Source organism: Lepisosteus platostomus, chromosome 17 (assembly GCF_059453375.1).
Source record: "Lepisosteus platostomus isolate fLepPlt1 chromosome 17, fLepPlt1.hap1, whole genome shotgun sequence".
Taxonomy (NCBI): Eukaryota; Metazoa; Chordata; class Actinopteri; order Semionotiformes; family Lepisosteidae; genus Lepisosteus; species Lepisosteus platostomus.
In genome coordinates this window covers 9,371,117-9,386,791 of record NC_142627.1, presented here as the reverse complement: position 1 = coordinate 9,386,791, position 15,675 = coordinate 9,371,117, and the positions used below count along the sequence as shown (strand labels likewise).

The window sequence follows — 15,675 nt, the reverse complement described above, 5'->3', positions numbered from 1 at the left end:
CCTTGGGTTTGATCATTTCTAGTGAAACACAAACTGCAAAACCCCTTCCTCTCTTAAGAATGAAAATAATTTGATAAAACATGTGAAAGCCTAACTTTTAATGTTTTTTCTTACCTTTTGCTACCAAACACCACCACATATCTTAGTATATTAATAGTATATCCATATATCAGTACTGCAGTTAACAGAGCCCCTCTAACAGGAGATGAAAAGACATTGCTTGTGCAGCGCTGTCTCTAATGTGCTCTTCCAGGCAGCCAGAGCCAAAAGGAATGCCCGGGCCATTTTGAGGCGAAACGGAGCTTTGCTTGGAAGTCTACTGTATGGTCGCAGTGTCGGGGTGGGGGACGTATCCACTCCGCCGAACTGTAATTCAAGTTCTTTCATGCTGCTTCTAAACAGAGGTGCACTTGTTCCCCGTCTCCTCTCCTGCCTCGGTAGACATGAACTCTGTGAGAGAGCATCGCCTTTTAAACCAAGCTGGGTGAGAATGGCATGTAGGCATTTACCCTTTCAGCTGCAGACGGTAAATGAAGGCGTTACACACTGGCCCCCAGCTGGCCAAGCTTGAAACTGGAAATGAGATCTAGTTTCAAAATGATAAAAAATACACCGGGTGCCAAACAAACTGCATTAGAGGTTATGAATATGCCATGCTTTGCCACGTTTTCAGTTGACATTTTGGGAGATGCAAAACTGTACCGCGGCTGTGAAGTCGTGTCCCTTTCGGTTGTTCATTGTGTCGCAAGGAACAGAATATAATTAAATTAAATGAGGCGTTTAACTCTTTCTTTCAGTCTGGCCAAGTGCAGGTTCATACACACATTTGTTTCAATCCGAGTTTATAAAGACACATTAAGGGCAAGGGTGGTGGAGGGATCACAGTTTCACCGTGCGTGCCTTTTGCTCTTTACAAAAATGTCAGTGTCTGTTAAAGACAAAATATACCCAGCAGCGATATCGAAGGTTCATTTTTCGCCACTGAGGAAGATGTGTCTCCCCGCAGATAACCAGCAAAAGTGAAAAAGTTCAACCGTAGCTCAGCATTGCCACCTATTGGGAAGATGCTGAACTGCAGTTATTTTTAATAAATCGGGTTTATGTTCACTACTACTGCAGTTGCACATAATAATAATAATAATAATAATAATAATAATAATAATAATAATTGCTTACACTTATATAGCAATTTTCTGGACACTCCACTCAAAGCGCTTTACAGGTAATGGGGACTCCCCTCCACCACCACCAATGTGCAGCCCCACCTGGAGGATGTGACGGCAGCCATAGTGCGCCAGAACGCTCCCCACACATCAGCTACATGTACCAGTGGGGAGGAGAGCAGAGTAATGTAGCCAATTCATAGATGGGGATTATTAGGAGGCCATGGTTGGTAAGGGCCAATGGGAAATTTGGCCAGGATGCTGGGGTAACAACCCTACTCTTTTTGAGAAACACCCTGGGATTTTTAATGACCACAGAGAGTCTGGACCTCGGTTTTACGTCTCATCCAAAGGACGGCACCTGTTTATGGTATAGTGTCCCCGTCACTATACTGGGGCATTAGGACCCACATAGACCACAGGGTGAGCGCCCCCTGCTGGCCCCACTAACACCTCTTCCAGCAGCAACCTTCCCAGGAGGTCTCCCATCCAGGTACTGACCAGGCTCAAACACATGTTAATTGCTATGGTTAGGTTAACCCATTCATTAGCTACCTTATTTGCAAAGCATTAAGCTTTTGCTCCGAGTTTGGAGTATTGCATGGTGCTGTTTTTAAGCAAAGGTTTGAACGTTTATATTACACATACAGCATGATATTTTGTGAGGCATAGATATTTGATCTGTGCCTGACCTTGTGAATTAGCAAGTGAATGGGCACTAGTTTTTAATCTAACTCACCGCATTTTTTAAGGAAGCACTTGTGACTATCATACACATGGAAGCTTACTGCTGTATTCACTTGTAAGAGAGAAAGCTGCTCCTTGACATTTTGGCCATTAATTAGAGAATAAAGACAGTCAAGATCAGCAACAAACTAAAATGGTTACACCGAAGAGCAGACCATTCAACTCACTCACTGCCTTTGGCTGTAAGTAGCTCATTGATGCAAGTATCCCATCCTGCTGTTTCTTGAAGGCTCCCTAGGAACATGGCTTCAACACAGCAAACCAGCATGTTCAGACACCCACAAAAAGAGCTTCTTGTTCCAAGTTCTATTACACCTTCTTTCCCGTGACCAGTAACTTCCAATCCATGGGGATTAACTCTGTCATTGCCTTTTATGATTTTCAACACTTGGGTGCACTTACAGCCTTCATGCTGTCCTGAACCTTACTACCGGAAAAGTACTCCCCTGTGTCACAGCTGAGGAAAGTGTTCCAATCTTCCAGTTAATATATGGTCCATCCCTCCACAAGGAGGCAGGATGGTATTCGTTTTTTTTTTGCTTTTCAGTACTGGTTCATAGTACTCAAGTAAACCGTATAGGGTTAACAAAAGAAATGAACGATAAAAAATATTAATTAGATTGACAGAAGTAAATTATACTAATTATGATCATGAGCTGGGAAATGTATGAACTTTGATGAAATATTCCAAAACCAATATGCAGCTGCATTGATTGTGCAATCCATATTTAGTGGATAATAATAATTGCTTACACTTACATAGCACTTTTCTGGACACTCCACTCAAAGCGCTTTACAGGTACTGGAGACTCTCCTCCACCACCACCACCAGTGTGCAGCCCCACCACCTGGATGATGTGACAGCAGCCATAGTGCACCTGTACTCTCCCCACACACCAGCTCTCAGTGGGGAGGAGAGCAGAGTGATGAAGCCAGTTCAGAGATGGGGATTATTAGTAGGCCATGAAAGGGAAATTTGGCTAGGATGCCGGAGTAAGACCCCTACTCTTTTTGAGAAACAGAGTCAGGACCTCGGTTTTACTTGTCATCTGAAGAACGGCGTCTTTTTATAGTATAGCGACGAAGCGAGACAGGATTGGAGAGCTGCGATGATCCATGGAAAGCGAAAGAAGAGCCTGTCAAGACGTGGGGCACGTCAGGGAGAACCAGAGCGCTGAGCAGCATCTACTGGAGATGACCTGGCCGATACGGCAGCAATTAACGAACCCAGCGCCGCGCTCCTCTGTCTACGGATCTACACCACCGCACAAGGCGCCCGGTTTAAACAAGCATGTTGTGTCTCATTGACTTATTTTTAAAACACCGGGTATCAAGAGAAAAATGCGCGACACAGGTGATGAGTAAAACAAACAAACAAGCCAAAGGCACCAAAGGCAAATGTCCTGGATGTTCAAAGGCTGGTGGCATTATTGGGGAAAAATAAATTACCATGACGGTAACAGATGTGACGTAGACGCCTTCGAATTACAGAACAGACTTTAATGGCCCACGAACACAAACAATCCCATGCTTTCTTACCATAGTCTGGTTAATGCAGAGCCAGACCTTCAACAACTACGCCCACACAGGAGGTTTAACACCGGAGGCACGGGGCCGGCAGCTGAGCAAAGCTAACACTAATTGCCAACCCGGCAGCCAGCCCCCTTTCGCAGAACCCGTTAGGAAATCCCCTCGTCGGGGTCGATTAGCGCCGCCCTGGTGGTGAAAACATCCGCCAGCATGTGGGTGGGGATCTCGGAGCCCCGCACCCGGAGGGTGTAGCAGGCGTCCTCCACCTTGCCCAGGCTCTGCTTCAGCGTGTACAGCTTCTTGGACACCTCGTAGGGGCCGGTGTTGCCGATGTACGAGAAGCCGTCGTAGATCTGGCGCAGGAACTGGCTGAGCTGGAAGGGCGTGTCGATGTCGCCGTTGCCCACGCTGTTGATGCACATGCGCATGAGCTCCCCCGTCAGGTCCGCGATGCCCAGGAGGTAGTCGGTGGGGGTCACCTGGAAGTACACGGCTCCTTCTCGGCTCTCCTGGATTGACTCGGAGGAGGTACCCTGGTCACCGTGGAAAACACAAGCAGATGTGAAACGTGCTGGACAGGGGAAAAAAACTGAAAGCTTTTAAAACATCAGGAGTCCTTATTTTATAAGCATCCTAAGAAAAATTCTGCAGTTTTTCGTAACCAAAAAGGCTGAACTCGGCTAACAAGGTGAAACTTTTCATGTCTGCAGAAAGAGTCACATCTTTAAAAAATTAAATATCACAGAAGCCTCCAGTGTCAGATATGCTTCAGCCATGGTCTCTTTACAGACCTTTTTCTGTGTTTGACAACATTTTGTTTTTACTCAGATAGCATCCTGCCAGTCTGCTCTGGGCGTACCAACTTTCTTTTTGTCCTTACAAAAGAAACATCACTGAACGTCTGGTAAGTAAACCGTTTGGTTAATTAACGGGTGAAAACAGCGCTGTAGGATTTCTTAAACAAAAACCCTAAACATTTTAAGAAGACTCAAATGCCAAACAAAATAATTTTGTAATTTTTGTCCAAAGAACAACAGTACCTCAGCCTCTTTTGTATTGTCTTTTACAAAAATTAACTTCTTATTAATTTCTTCCAGGCTGATTAACGCACGTTCTTTGATGAAGTGCTGAAAAGATATGGCTTCTACATATTCCTGGATCCCTGAAACACAGTAAGGGAATATTGTTAGAGCACAGCAAAGTGTGACAGCTCCTTTAATTGGTGTGAAAAGTACACACACATGCATGCTGCTATTCCACACAGCTTCTGACGGCTTTCTGAAGGAAAAGGAAAGAGGAAACAGTGAAGACAGCTGTGGAGTCTTCTTCAGGTGTGTAGAGGAATGAGGGGGAGAACAGAAATATGAAGCCAAGAAAGAGCAGACATGAGACTAGATAGGAGACAGGAAAACGGGGATAATGAAAACCATGAAAATATGGGAACCGAATATCAAGGGAAGTGTCAAAGGCAGCAATCCAAAAATGAACAGAGTTTAAAAAGAGATAAGTTGATCATTGAATACAATGGGAAGGAGTACAAATATGCAAGGTGAGACGGGAACCACTGAGTAGTAAACACAAATATTGGGCAATACCTTGCTTATGTACATAAATAAAAATTAGTATGAAATAAAAACCTTTGCATTACGTTTTCCAAAACTAGTGCATTGCACAAACTCTGGGAAAAATCTGTTACATATGATGGTCCAGAGCATATGTTCAGGAAAATGAGCAAACGATTAAGGGAAGAAGTTAGAGGAAAACAGCTCTCACTCAGATAGAGAATGCCACATACTCGCTTGTTACTGAGAAACACTGGGGAAGAAAGTGGATGAGATGAAGGCACAGTTTTCCTCCTTTCTACCTCTTTCTCTAGACAGATATAATGTGATTTAGTATTCATGTAAGGCTGTAGGCAAGAAATCTAGGCAAACAGCTTAAACAAAAAAAACTTCAAATACATAGGAGGACTTTACATCACATAAGGTAAAACAATTCCAAATCAGAAAGGTTATAGCTGAGCATCCAAGATACTATATCTACAATGATGACAGAAAAGAGTTAATTTTTAAGTTAGATTTAAAAATGCAATTAACATCAAATATCTGTCTATTTCTGGCCACATTGCTACAACCAGTATCAATAAATATGCACATACGTTGTTTATACTTTCAACACATGCTTTACTTTACTCTGGTATTATGTAAAATAATGCATCACATTTCCTTCATTGTTAATTCTAGATAGTATATTTTCCTAATACATTTCCTTAACATTGACAAGGTAAGTATCTTAGTTAAACAGGTCCTTACTATGCTTATAAATTAGTAACCTGCTGTTGTTTATCTGTGTGTTTACAATGTAATTTTTATACATGCTCATCTTCTTTTTCATAATCTATCTTGTTGTGAGAAAAAAAAAACAAAGAACATGAAATGGCTTCAAAATCTGGTTTTCTAACAAACCTTTTTTTGTAGATGCAAACGATTACAGAATAACTAAGATAAAGGAAAGCGACTGCTGGTTCTACTGGCAACAGCAGTGCCAACGAGAATATTCAGAATAATTCAAAATTCTCCTGCAACAACAAGTCTGTCTCCTGCGTGTGAAAAACAGAGTAAAAATAAATGCTGCTGAACTCTTGTGCAATCCTAGCTCAGAAAATTAGACCCCGGATGCATACGTGCGCCACACTTCTTTCCCAAGCAGCCATCCACACTAACGAAGCAAACAATGACAAAACACTGTGTCAAGCAGAAGATTAATAACCTCAGAAAAATGTGACACAACAAAGGATGTCAGCAAATAAAGAAGAGTGGCGACGAACATAGGGGCAGGAATTTAGTCGGTATGAACCTGATAAGAGCCATGCGTGTTTATCACCCCGCGTCTCCGCTGTTCAAAGTACTTTACAACCTGGAGACACCGACCAGTGCTTCATCTCTCAGACACTCACCTCAAATATTTCAAGTATTAATTTGGAAGTTTTGAAAAACTATATAATTTGGTATTATACATTTATAAAAAAGTCAAATGTGATATCAGTTACAATGCATAATTATCTATAGTCATCCGAGTACATTATTTCAAATTTTTGAATATGCTATTTTCCGGGGCATACTTAGTAAGTCACAGACATGGAAATGTCCTGGGAGCTTCCTACCGGTCAGATCTAAAGAGCCTGTTGACTCCTCCAGTCTTCCTATAAGCATTGATCATCTGCAGTATATACAGTACATCATCTAGCGCCAGGCAGACGCTGGTGTTTGTGTCTGCTCCATTTCAAGCTTTGTGTTATATCACATGCATGCCTGGGACACAACCTCCAGTCACAGTGGGCCTGGGAAGCATGACAACATGATAGATCTGCCACACACTGGGTTCAGAGACAGTCAGCATCAAGCCTATTACATCAGAAAACTCTCGTTAAGCAGCAAGATCCACTCTTGGTCCAAGTTTCCCATGAATCTTACGGCCGTGCACTTTCTCAGGACCTACACTGGATTTTTTCCCACCTTCTCCTTATAAAGCTCCTGTCTAATTGAAGGTCTGGTATGAAGTTGCTTCTGCAGGCAGTGCCTAGTCACATACTGCATATTGGGGTGTGTTTTTAAAGCAGGGATAGAGAAGCTCAGTTTCGGCTCATGGCACTGGAGGTGCACCAGCCCCAGTTCCCCCTCCTTGCCCTGATGCACCTACTCTGCCATAAAGCAAAATGGATATAATTTGCATAAAACAGCCTACTTATACTTTAAAATCTTGCCTAAGCAAGCATGCAAAAACCATGCTAGACTGAAAACAAAAAGACAAGTCACTGGCTTCCTGAGCAGCAGATAAGGAAAGGAATACCAGGAGGGTAAACATAGGAATGTGCAGCCAGTAGGAGCCACATGGATCCAGTAGAAAAGACTCAAATCAAAGACTCAGTGCATCCCGAAACATCCTATTAGCATCCTATTACCTGTGAAAGGCACTATATAAACAAGGTGGTACTGACTTCATCAAATAAAGCAGTGCAAAAACTGTTACAAATAATCATTAATCCCCCACCCCCCCCAAAAAAAGTCACGTCACACAGAATTTTAAATTCATCAAGGCCGCAGCTGACATCATGCAATCGAGGAGCTCCCCACCCAAGAATTGAGAAATCACAAGCATCAAATAGATCAGAAAAAATACATCAAGAGAAGGACGGAGGCTGTTGGTAGGAGCATGTGGGGTGCGTGTCTTGCCCTTAAGATTGCAGGACTCACCTCCAAAGTGCTCTAACTAATCCGGAGATAATTCCTGACAAAGGCAGACACTGAATAGAAAGTGTGTGTGTGGCACACCTACTCCCTTTGCCCCTATGTGCTTGAATCAAACAACTGTCTTTACGCAGGTCAGTTTATCATCCCTATCTGTCATCATGTGCAGGAGTGCAGAATGAACTTGGCACACATCTGCAGCGAAGAATTACAACAAGGCACCCTACAGCCAAACAAGGACAGGTCTGTCCCTTCCTCTGCACCTAGATAAAGGATTACGCAAAAGCGTCTTATTGCATTGATAACAATTAACTCCCCGATTTATTCACACAAGCAAAGCTTAAATAAAAAGTACATATGCTGTCATACTGTACAGTGTACATAACTTTTAAACTACAGAATTCAAATGACATTTTTTACTAATCCTGTGGGATCTACACCAAAAAGACGTTGTTTATTATACGCAAAATATCTCTGACTATTTCCAGAAAGTTGAAATGTTTTATATTTTAAGAAATCTGCTGACTTAGAAGTTGGGAACAGTTTCATAGCTGCAGGACAAGAAAGTCAATACTATCTATTTAAAAAAATGATAACACCAACCACCGTGATGTAAATCAATGATAATCCTCATTATTAATTCTGTGAACCATTAAAGGGATTTTTTTTTTACCTAATCATATTATACAGTATTTTATATGTACATGGATGTGTTAAGACCTTATTTCAATACCCCCATCAAAAATTGGGTTTCAGACATTACAGTGTGCACAGACTGAAGCTATGCCTTGTTATTTTGAATCACCTCACTTAACCAAGGTTAGGTACTTTGCGCAAATTACCACTGCTGAGGACATCAGTATGCCCAGATCCAAAAAACTGCTATTTGTGCTCCAACAATGCTCTAAAGCTTTGTTTTCCTATTGTGTGAGATACTTTTAACTCAAATAAGCTTGCACATATCCTCAATTTATCACACACTGAAAACAAGTAACCTTTTTCTTTAGAGCATACTGTGGTATAATTTTATAAAATTATAAAACCTTTTTTCTGTCAACAAAAGGAAGGAGTTTGAGTACTAGCTGCACAGTGCATCAACACAGAAGGCAACTAAAAAAAGATTAAGGAATCAACAAGTTTTTTTCTTCTCAAGCTCAGTTTTCAAAATACCAAGACTATCCATATCAGTTCTTTAATTGTTTTTGAATTCAGCATTTGCATCAATAAAAGCTTTATTTCTTTTAATAACTCCATGCAAAAATAAATGAATGAAATGTGACATGAAACTGCTTTATCGGTTCAGCACATTAATAAGTGGTTATACAATCTAATGAAGATGAAAAGTGAACTTGGTGGGAACAGGCCAGTGGTCACGTCGATGGGGAAGCATGAATAATTCCTCCGTGACCACAATCTAAAAATGCTAGATAACCGCTAAAATCATATAACCCCTAATGCTTCCTTGAAAACTTGGCAGACACCAAGTCTAAAAAAAAAAACTTCTGCTTCTCAGATTGTAGAAGGAAAGTCTAATCTTCAGTCATTTCAACAACAGCGGGGGGGCATTTACCAATTAGTGTCCTAAGCGAACAATGTTTTCACACAATCGTGAAATCTGATTGGAAGTCCTTCAGCAGATTCATTTTACAAAATGCTGACAGCAAAACCAGTATTTGGAACAAGAAGGAAAACAAGCCACTTGATGTCTGGTATGCAAAGCTACACCATGTAAGCTGTAAAATGTGCTCGATAAAGCCTAGAGGAATTCAGTAAGTAATGCAGAGGGATACGGTGCATTAACAAACTGCAGGCAGCAGACACATTTATAAAATGAAAACAGTACTGTCCACACATTTACTGACTGTTGTAATGAGCCTGTCATGCTTTTTATGAGAGTAGCAGTATTTCTCATATGACTGTCACCTGCCTGTGCATAGAAGACCTAACAGAAAGAAGCACCTGGGAATTGTGTTTAAAAGCAAGAAACTGTGGCTTTTAAAATGAGTTTGAATTGATTGATTTTGAAATGATATTATATATATATATTAGGTTTCGTTAACCTCATTTCTAGTGATGACAGTGAGGTGTGACGGCACTTGATAAGGGGTGAATTTGCTCAATTCTCCTGTTCAGAAAGACAACCTGAAAAGACTCAGACTAAACAAGGTATCCGAAAAATAAAACATCTGCGCTGCAGTTGGATGAAACTGCTGCCTCAACAAGAGAATCTCACCCCTCACACAACACCAGGAATCCAGATACTGGAGAGCTCCGATTTAACAAGTTTGTAGGGCACTATTACAGTATATCACCAGTTTCTAAAGAACTGGAACAGTTTCATTGTGATCAATTAAGAAATGTAGTGTTCATGTAGGGCCAAAATCCAAACACCAAAAAGAGTGTTCTTAATTAAACAAATTACTTGCTCATTTCGTCAATAATTTATGGGTATTCCCAATCTTTAGAAACAGGTGACCTTAGCCTGGAAAACAAAGAATCTCACAGAACTGGAAACCCCAGTATAAAAACCTAGGGCCAAAACACATATTTCCTAGGGCTCCTGAAATCCTCAACAGCTGAAGACCTTTGAAAAGTGTTAAATCGGTTGAGTTAAGATCATGATTAGTTGCATACGATCATTTAGAGAAAATCTGGGATGAACAACCCATAGAGAAAGCAAAAAAAAAATCAAAGAAATATAAAGAAAGTCTAACCACCCTGCATTTCAAACGTCCATACTCAAACAAAGGATATCTATAAAAGTTTAACTTTCTTCAAAACTGAACAGCAGTGGACGTGCAGACGAATTTTTATTTTTACAATAATAAAAACAGCCTGAAGAAAAAAGCATGAAGCGGTGTTACTTTAAGCTGATTAGGAACAGATCCTGTGATGAAAGCTACTTTTGTAAAATTGCAAGTGTCTACTGATTCAGTAGCAGGCAACTCAGTTAGTAGAAATCAGATAGACACAGAAGGTTCTCTCTGGCCATAAAAAAAGTCTGGAACATTTGAAACATTTCAGCTTTATCTCATAGATATTGTTAACAATCCAGTGTATGATTACAATATTGCCCTGGGTTCCCCAGAAAGTACACAGATTCTACATGAAAAGCTGTGCAGTCCTATGACTCTTGTCTTTTCATGAAACAGCTCATGGTTCATGCTCAAAACAAGTCACTTCGGAAGTTTCTTGTTTCAATGCTCTCTCTCAGCTCCATTTCTATACGATTACTTTATCACTTCATACTGTAGGTGACAGTGTCGTCTCAAGGACAGAGTCCATGTTACGGTTTTCTGGTGCTTTGTTATCAGTGTATCATTCATCATTAAAAGATATCTTAAGCTTTGAAATTAATGGCCACAGTGGGGGTGTGCCTTGGAAAGATAAACTGAAACAAAGGGCACTTCTAACATCAATTTTATTAACAGCTCTCCGGTGCCCTGAAAATGAACTTCCTGTTCAGTCAAGGACATTTAGGACAGTTCTTCTAGCACATAATATATCGCTCGAGCATGACGGGGTTTTTTTTTGCAATTGTAAAATTACAAAGGGTTTAAATAATCTTTTTCCAAGTAGACAATGCATGATTATCCAACAGAGATGCTCAAGCACTTATTCTGAATACTCCTATTGAAGACTTCCTGAATATTCATTCATTGATGTGGGTCTGTAGGAACTCTCTTTATTCATGAACTACTACTGATTAAAATAAAAATGTTTAAAAAATATCAGTGAGAAGATATGCTCAGGCTGCTTTATTTTTAATCAAAGATCTCCTATTTCCTGCATGGGATCTCAGGACAGAATTGGCAGCACAGACAATGAACATCACTTCTCATCTGGCTTCTCAGGACATTTGAATTCCTAAGGCAAATGATACTGGAATCTGATGTTTCTTGGGATTGCACCACTCATATAAATTAATTGAATTATTTAAACTCTTTTGGTTCAATGACAGAAGTCTAGAAATAACTTTATATAGCCTTTCAGTGCAAGATCCATTCTTTTATCCTGAAGTCTATTAGCTATCACTATCTTTCCTACTTGTACACCTGACTCGCAACTTGCGTGCTCTCAACTTACTCCAGAAAATAAAAAAATATTGAAAAAATGCTTTATTCTCAGAAAAATTCCTCAACCACGCCAAAGAGCTAGTCAGCCTCTACAGCCGCCCATGAAGTGAGAATTCTCCTCCCATCCCTCCTACCCAGTGACCCAGCACCAGTACATCTGTGTTCTCTCATACAGTAGCATCGCAGTGATCAGCGCCCAGGTGACTGTTGTTTTTGTGAGAAAACTCTGATGTCAAGCCTACACTATGGCTCCTAAGCGAAAGTCACGTAGTGAAACAGGTGGTGAAAGGAAAAAACAACGTTCAGCGCCTACAGTATGTTGGATAAAAAAACCGAAACATTAGACAAACTCTGATTTGGCATGTCAGTGACCAGTATTGCTTGGAAACATGGCCGAAATAAATCCAGCATTCAATAAAAAAAGTGAATTTTATGAAGCTGTTTCTTATTTACTGTTTTTATGCTCATATTGAATATTGTGACTTACAATAAGTGGTAAGTGGGGGTTGTAGGGTATAATATGACAAGAATTTGGCTTTACGCGCTACTCAAAATCCCTGCTTAATTGGTGAGAGGGTTGTACTCTGGGAAAGGGGCTTTGGCAACAGGTTGGAGGTTCGCAAACAGGTGTAAGCAGGTGTAAAGCCAGCTGCTGCCTGCGGCGTTCAGCGCCACGCTGAGGTGTTGGCTATAACGTCTCACCGGGAGTGAAGGCCCTGTGGTACTGGTGCAGGTCCTGCCCTCTCAGCTCCTCGGCGATCTGTTTGATCTTCAGTCTCACGCCGTCCAGCTTCACCTCGGACTCCGCCAACACCTCCGCCACTCCGGGGACGCTGCGGCCAGAGGGAGACCAGGCATTAAAGGGGTTCGCGTAACACAGCTGGCACCTGGGAACACCTACAACCTGGGCTGACAGTGGGCTCCTCCGCCCTCAGGGCTGTTGGGGCTCCCTGTTTTCTACACGGCTGGCCGGGCCTGCTGGATTGACGATCGGCCTCAGCCCAGGACAACAGGCAGCACAACCTGTCCCGCCAGGCAACCAACTGGTCCCCCAGTTTAAACACTGCTTACTCCTCAAGCTGCAGAAAGCACGAACCATGAACATGTTAACTGCTTCTTTTCAAGCAAAGGGGCCTGTTAACGGTATCCGTTCTTTTCTAAAAAAGTACTTTACAGTCCTGGAATGTGGCAACCCCTAAAAAAATACACTAAAAGCCTACACAGAGCACCTATATATGGCGAGCAAACCATCAAAAAGCATCACACACCCGAAGAAGGCTCCACAGCCGAAACATTTTGTTTCTTTTCTTCTCTTTTCATCGTGGAATAAACCTTTACTTGTTCCTTTGCAGCCTACACATGCTGACTCAAGTAGCTACCTCCTTGAACTACATCAAAAAGGGGTTTCTTATAATGTATCTCCAGGGTATTATTATTCTTTAATCTTACATTAAAAACACCAAATCAGCATTTTACTATCTACAATGAGTCCCACTGACTACACCGAGTACCATTCAATGCAGCTATTGGTTAATATACACAATACACACAGGTCTGTTCATAGCAAGAAGGCACCACATCCAAACCTCACCACCACCTTGGAAAAAACAAGCCCTCCACTCACTCATGATAAGTTATTCCTGGGGCTAACGCACTGAAGAACGCTGTCACTGTTTTATGGTCATGTTTGCACTTAAATCCACCAGAAGATTCCAGTAGCGTCCAGGATGAAACAGATTCTGATAGCCCAAGCCCTGCATTCAGCAAAACGTCACACCTTACCTGGTTACTCTGTGAAGGAGAAAAATAGTCCTCTTGCTTTCGATGGTAATATCGCGACTCAGTTTCACCAGCCTTTCGTATTTGTCATGCTTGGTGTCCAGCTCCAGCTGAAATGCTATAAAAAGAGGGGGAAAGCACTACCTATGAATTGGCTTCATTACTCTGCTCTCCTCCCCACTGGTAGCTGATGTGTGGGGAGCGTTCTGGCGCACTATGGCTGCCGTCGCATCATCCAGGTGGGGCTGCACATTGGTGGTGGTGGAGGGGAGACCCCATTACCTGTAAAGCGCTTTGAGTGGAGTGTCCAGAAAAGCACCGTATAAGTGTAAGTAATTATTATTATAATTATTACCTTGACACCAATTTCAACTGTTCTGTCAGGGTACTACAAAAGAACTAGCTCTTAAGTATAATGCAGAGACTTACCAGCAATCAGTCTGCTCATTTGTTGCTTCTATTTCTCTATTACTCTAGCATGAAAAAAACGTATTTCCTTACATTTAAATGCTGCCATCACAGCTGAAGTTGTGTTAGTACCATCGTCCTGATCTTCCATTTTGTGGGTCGGAGTGTAATCTTGTCTCCGTTTCCGAAAACTTCCATCACCTTTGAAACCAAAACCCATAAACACACACAGGCATGTTACCACTCAAACGGTATGTTATATGGTCTTAAACCTCAAACAGCAAATAGACAATGAAATAACTGCTATTGCCCTGTAAAAAGGTTCCGTTTCAAACTTCTGTACTCATATCAACGTCCTGTCTGTCAGTTTATAAAATAAGATCAAAGCGCAGCTACAGAGGAATGATTGGGTAAGATCTATTCTTCACTGTTAAGGATGTTCATACAATTTAAGAGAATGTGGCTTCTGAGATCACAAACGAACTATTATCATTACTTATTTAGAAGACGACTTTAACGAAGCGTCAAACAACTTGTAAATAAGGACCTATTCGCGGGGCAATAAAAGCATTTGAATTTCAAAGGAAATACGGGGATGTAGCCGCATTTCAAAGGGACTGTTCCCCAATACCATCAGAAAAGGCTCACGTGTAAAACAAATACCGTTAACAATGCGAACAGATGTGTTTTCACAACAGCTTTGTACTCCTGCTCGCCTTAGCGGACTAACCGCATTCAAGTCTTTGGTTAGCTCTGAATGTTGTTAGCTGTGTGATCTGAGATTACCCAGTTAAACGCGCATTTTCAATTAATTTTACTTTCAGAAATTGAGTCTCTATTTTCCTTCCTCTTTGTGACTGCGATTAATTAGCTGACAGATGCCATTCCTGAGCTTTTTAAATCAACCACAGCTGATTATCTTATCCCCTCCCTTTTAACCAAATTAACAACATCCAATGTATTTTTGAAAAGAGGATTAGCTCGAAAGGACAATTTTGGCAATTAGCCGTTCAGCCCACACTACAACCGACAGCGTGTGAGCAGAAATCATCACTGCTGCTTTTAATCCAATTAATGTCAGAACTGTCCACACGCAAGCACCTCGTTTGAAAAAAAAACAAATATAAATTAATGAATATTCAAAAACAAAAATTTCCTACGACAGAAAACTCCGGCTTTCAAGCAATATGTCGTGAATTCCGTTACTACCTACAAAACAAATCACTGAACACTAACCTTCTTTTCTACTCATCGCGAACTAAAATAGTTTTTACCAAAATGTTCTTTGTTATTTAAACTCTGATTGACTTTAATTGCAGAAATTAACAATCGCCAATTCGCTGTGCCCAAGGATGTGTTTACATCAAACCACGCTTTCCTAAACAACCATGTTTCGCTCCTAGAACACTGGATCTGCTGTAGCTGCCTTACAACTGCCTGTTAAATTAAAACAGAAAAGAAAGAAACTCATGTAGGTAAATAAAATATTTAGAAGTTTAGTTTTATTCACAATAATCGAATAGAAATTAAAAAGAACGTCGATGTTGTTTTCTGACCGTACTGTGACTAAGAAGTACTTATTTTAATAGTGGCATGAGCTTTGCTTTTCAGGCCGGGAGCCGATCTTTTCAATTTAAAAATACGTCATACTGGAAAATTGCATTTTGGGAAATGTATTTTTAAAATATAGCGGCTCTCTAACGTGGTGTGTACAGTGCATAGGTA

General features: G+C 41.1%; 1 protein-coding gene across 2 annotated transcripts; it reads right to left on the bottom strand.

The window, feature by feature from the left end:
• Window positions 1–3,389: 3,389 nt before the first annotated feature.
• Window positions 3,390–15,382, bottom strand: tsnax (translin-associated factor X). 2 transcript variants are annotated; one of them, XM_088610290.1, is made up of 6 exons: window positions 15,187–15,382; window positions 14,044–14,151; window positions 13,546–13,660; window positions 12,466–12,596; window positions 4,481–4,602; window positions 3,390–3,973 (listed from the first exon to the last, which is right to left on the bottom strand). In XM_088610290.1, the coding sequence occupies exons 1-6, from the start codon at window positions 15,200–15,202 to the stop codon at window positions 3,590–3,592; spliced, it is 876 nt and encodes a 291-aa protein (XP_088466416.1). In that variant the 5' UTR covers window positions 15,203–15,382; the 3' UTR covers window positions 3,390–3,589. The 2 variants fall into 2 exon arrangements, with proteins under 2 accessions (XP_088466416.1, XP_088466417.1); XM_088610291.1 differs by lacking the exon at window positions 15,187–15,382 and adding an exon at window positions 14,737–15,108.
• Between the last annotated feature and the right edge of the window lie 293 nt (window positions 15,383–15,675).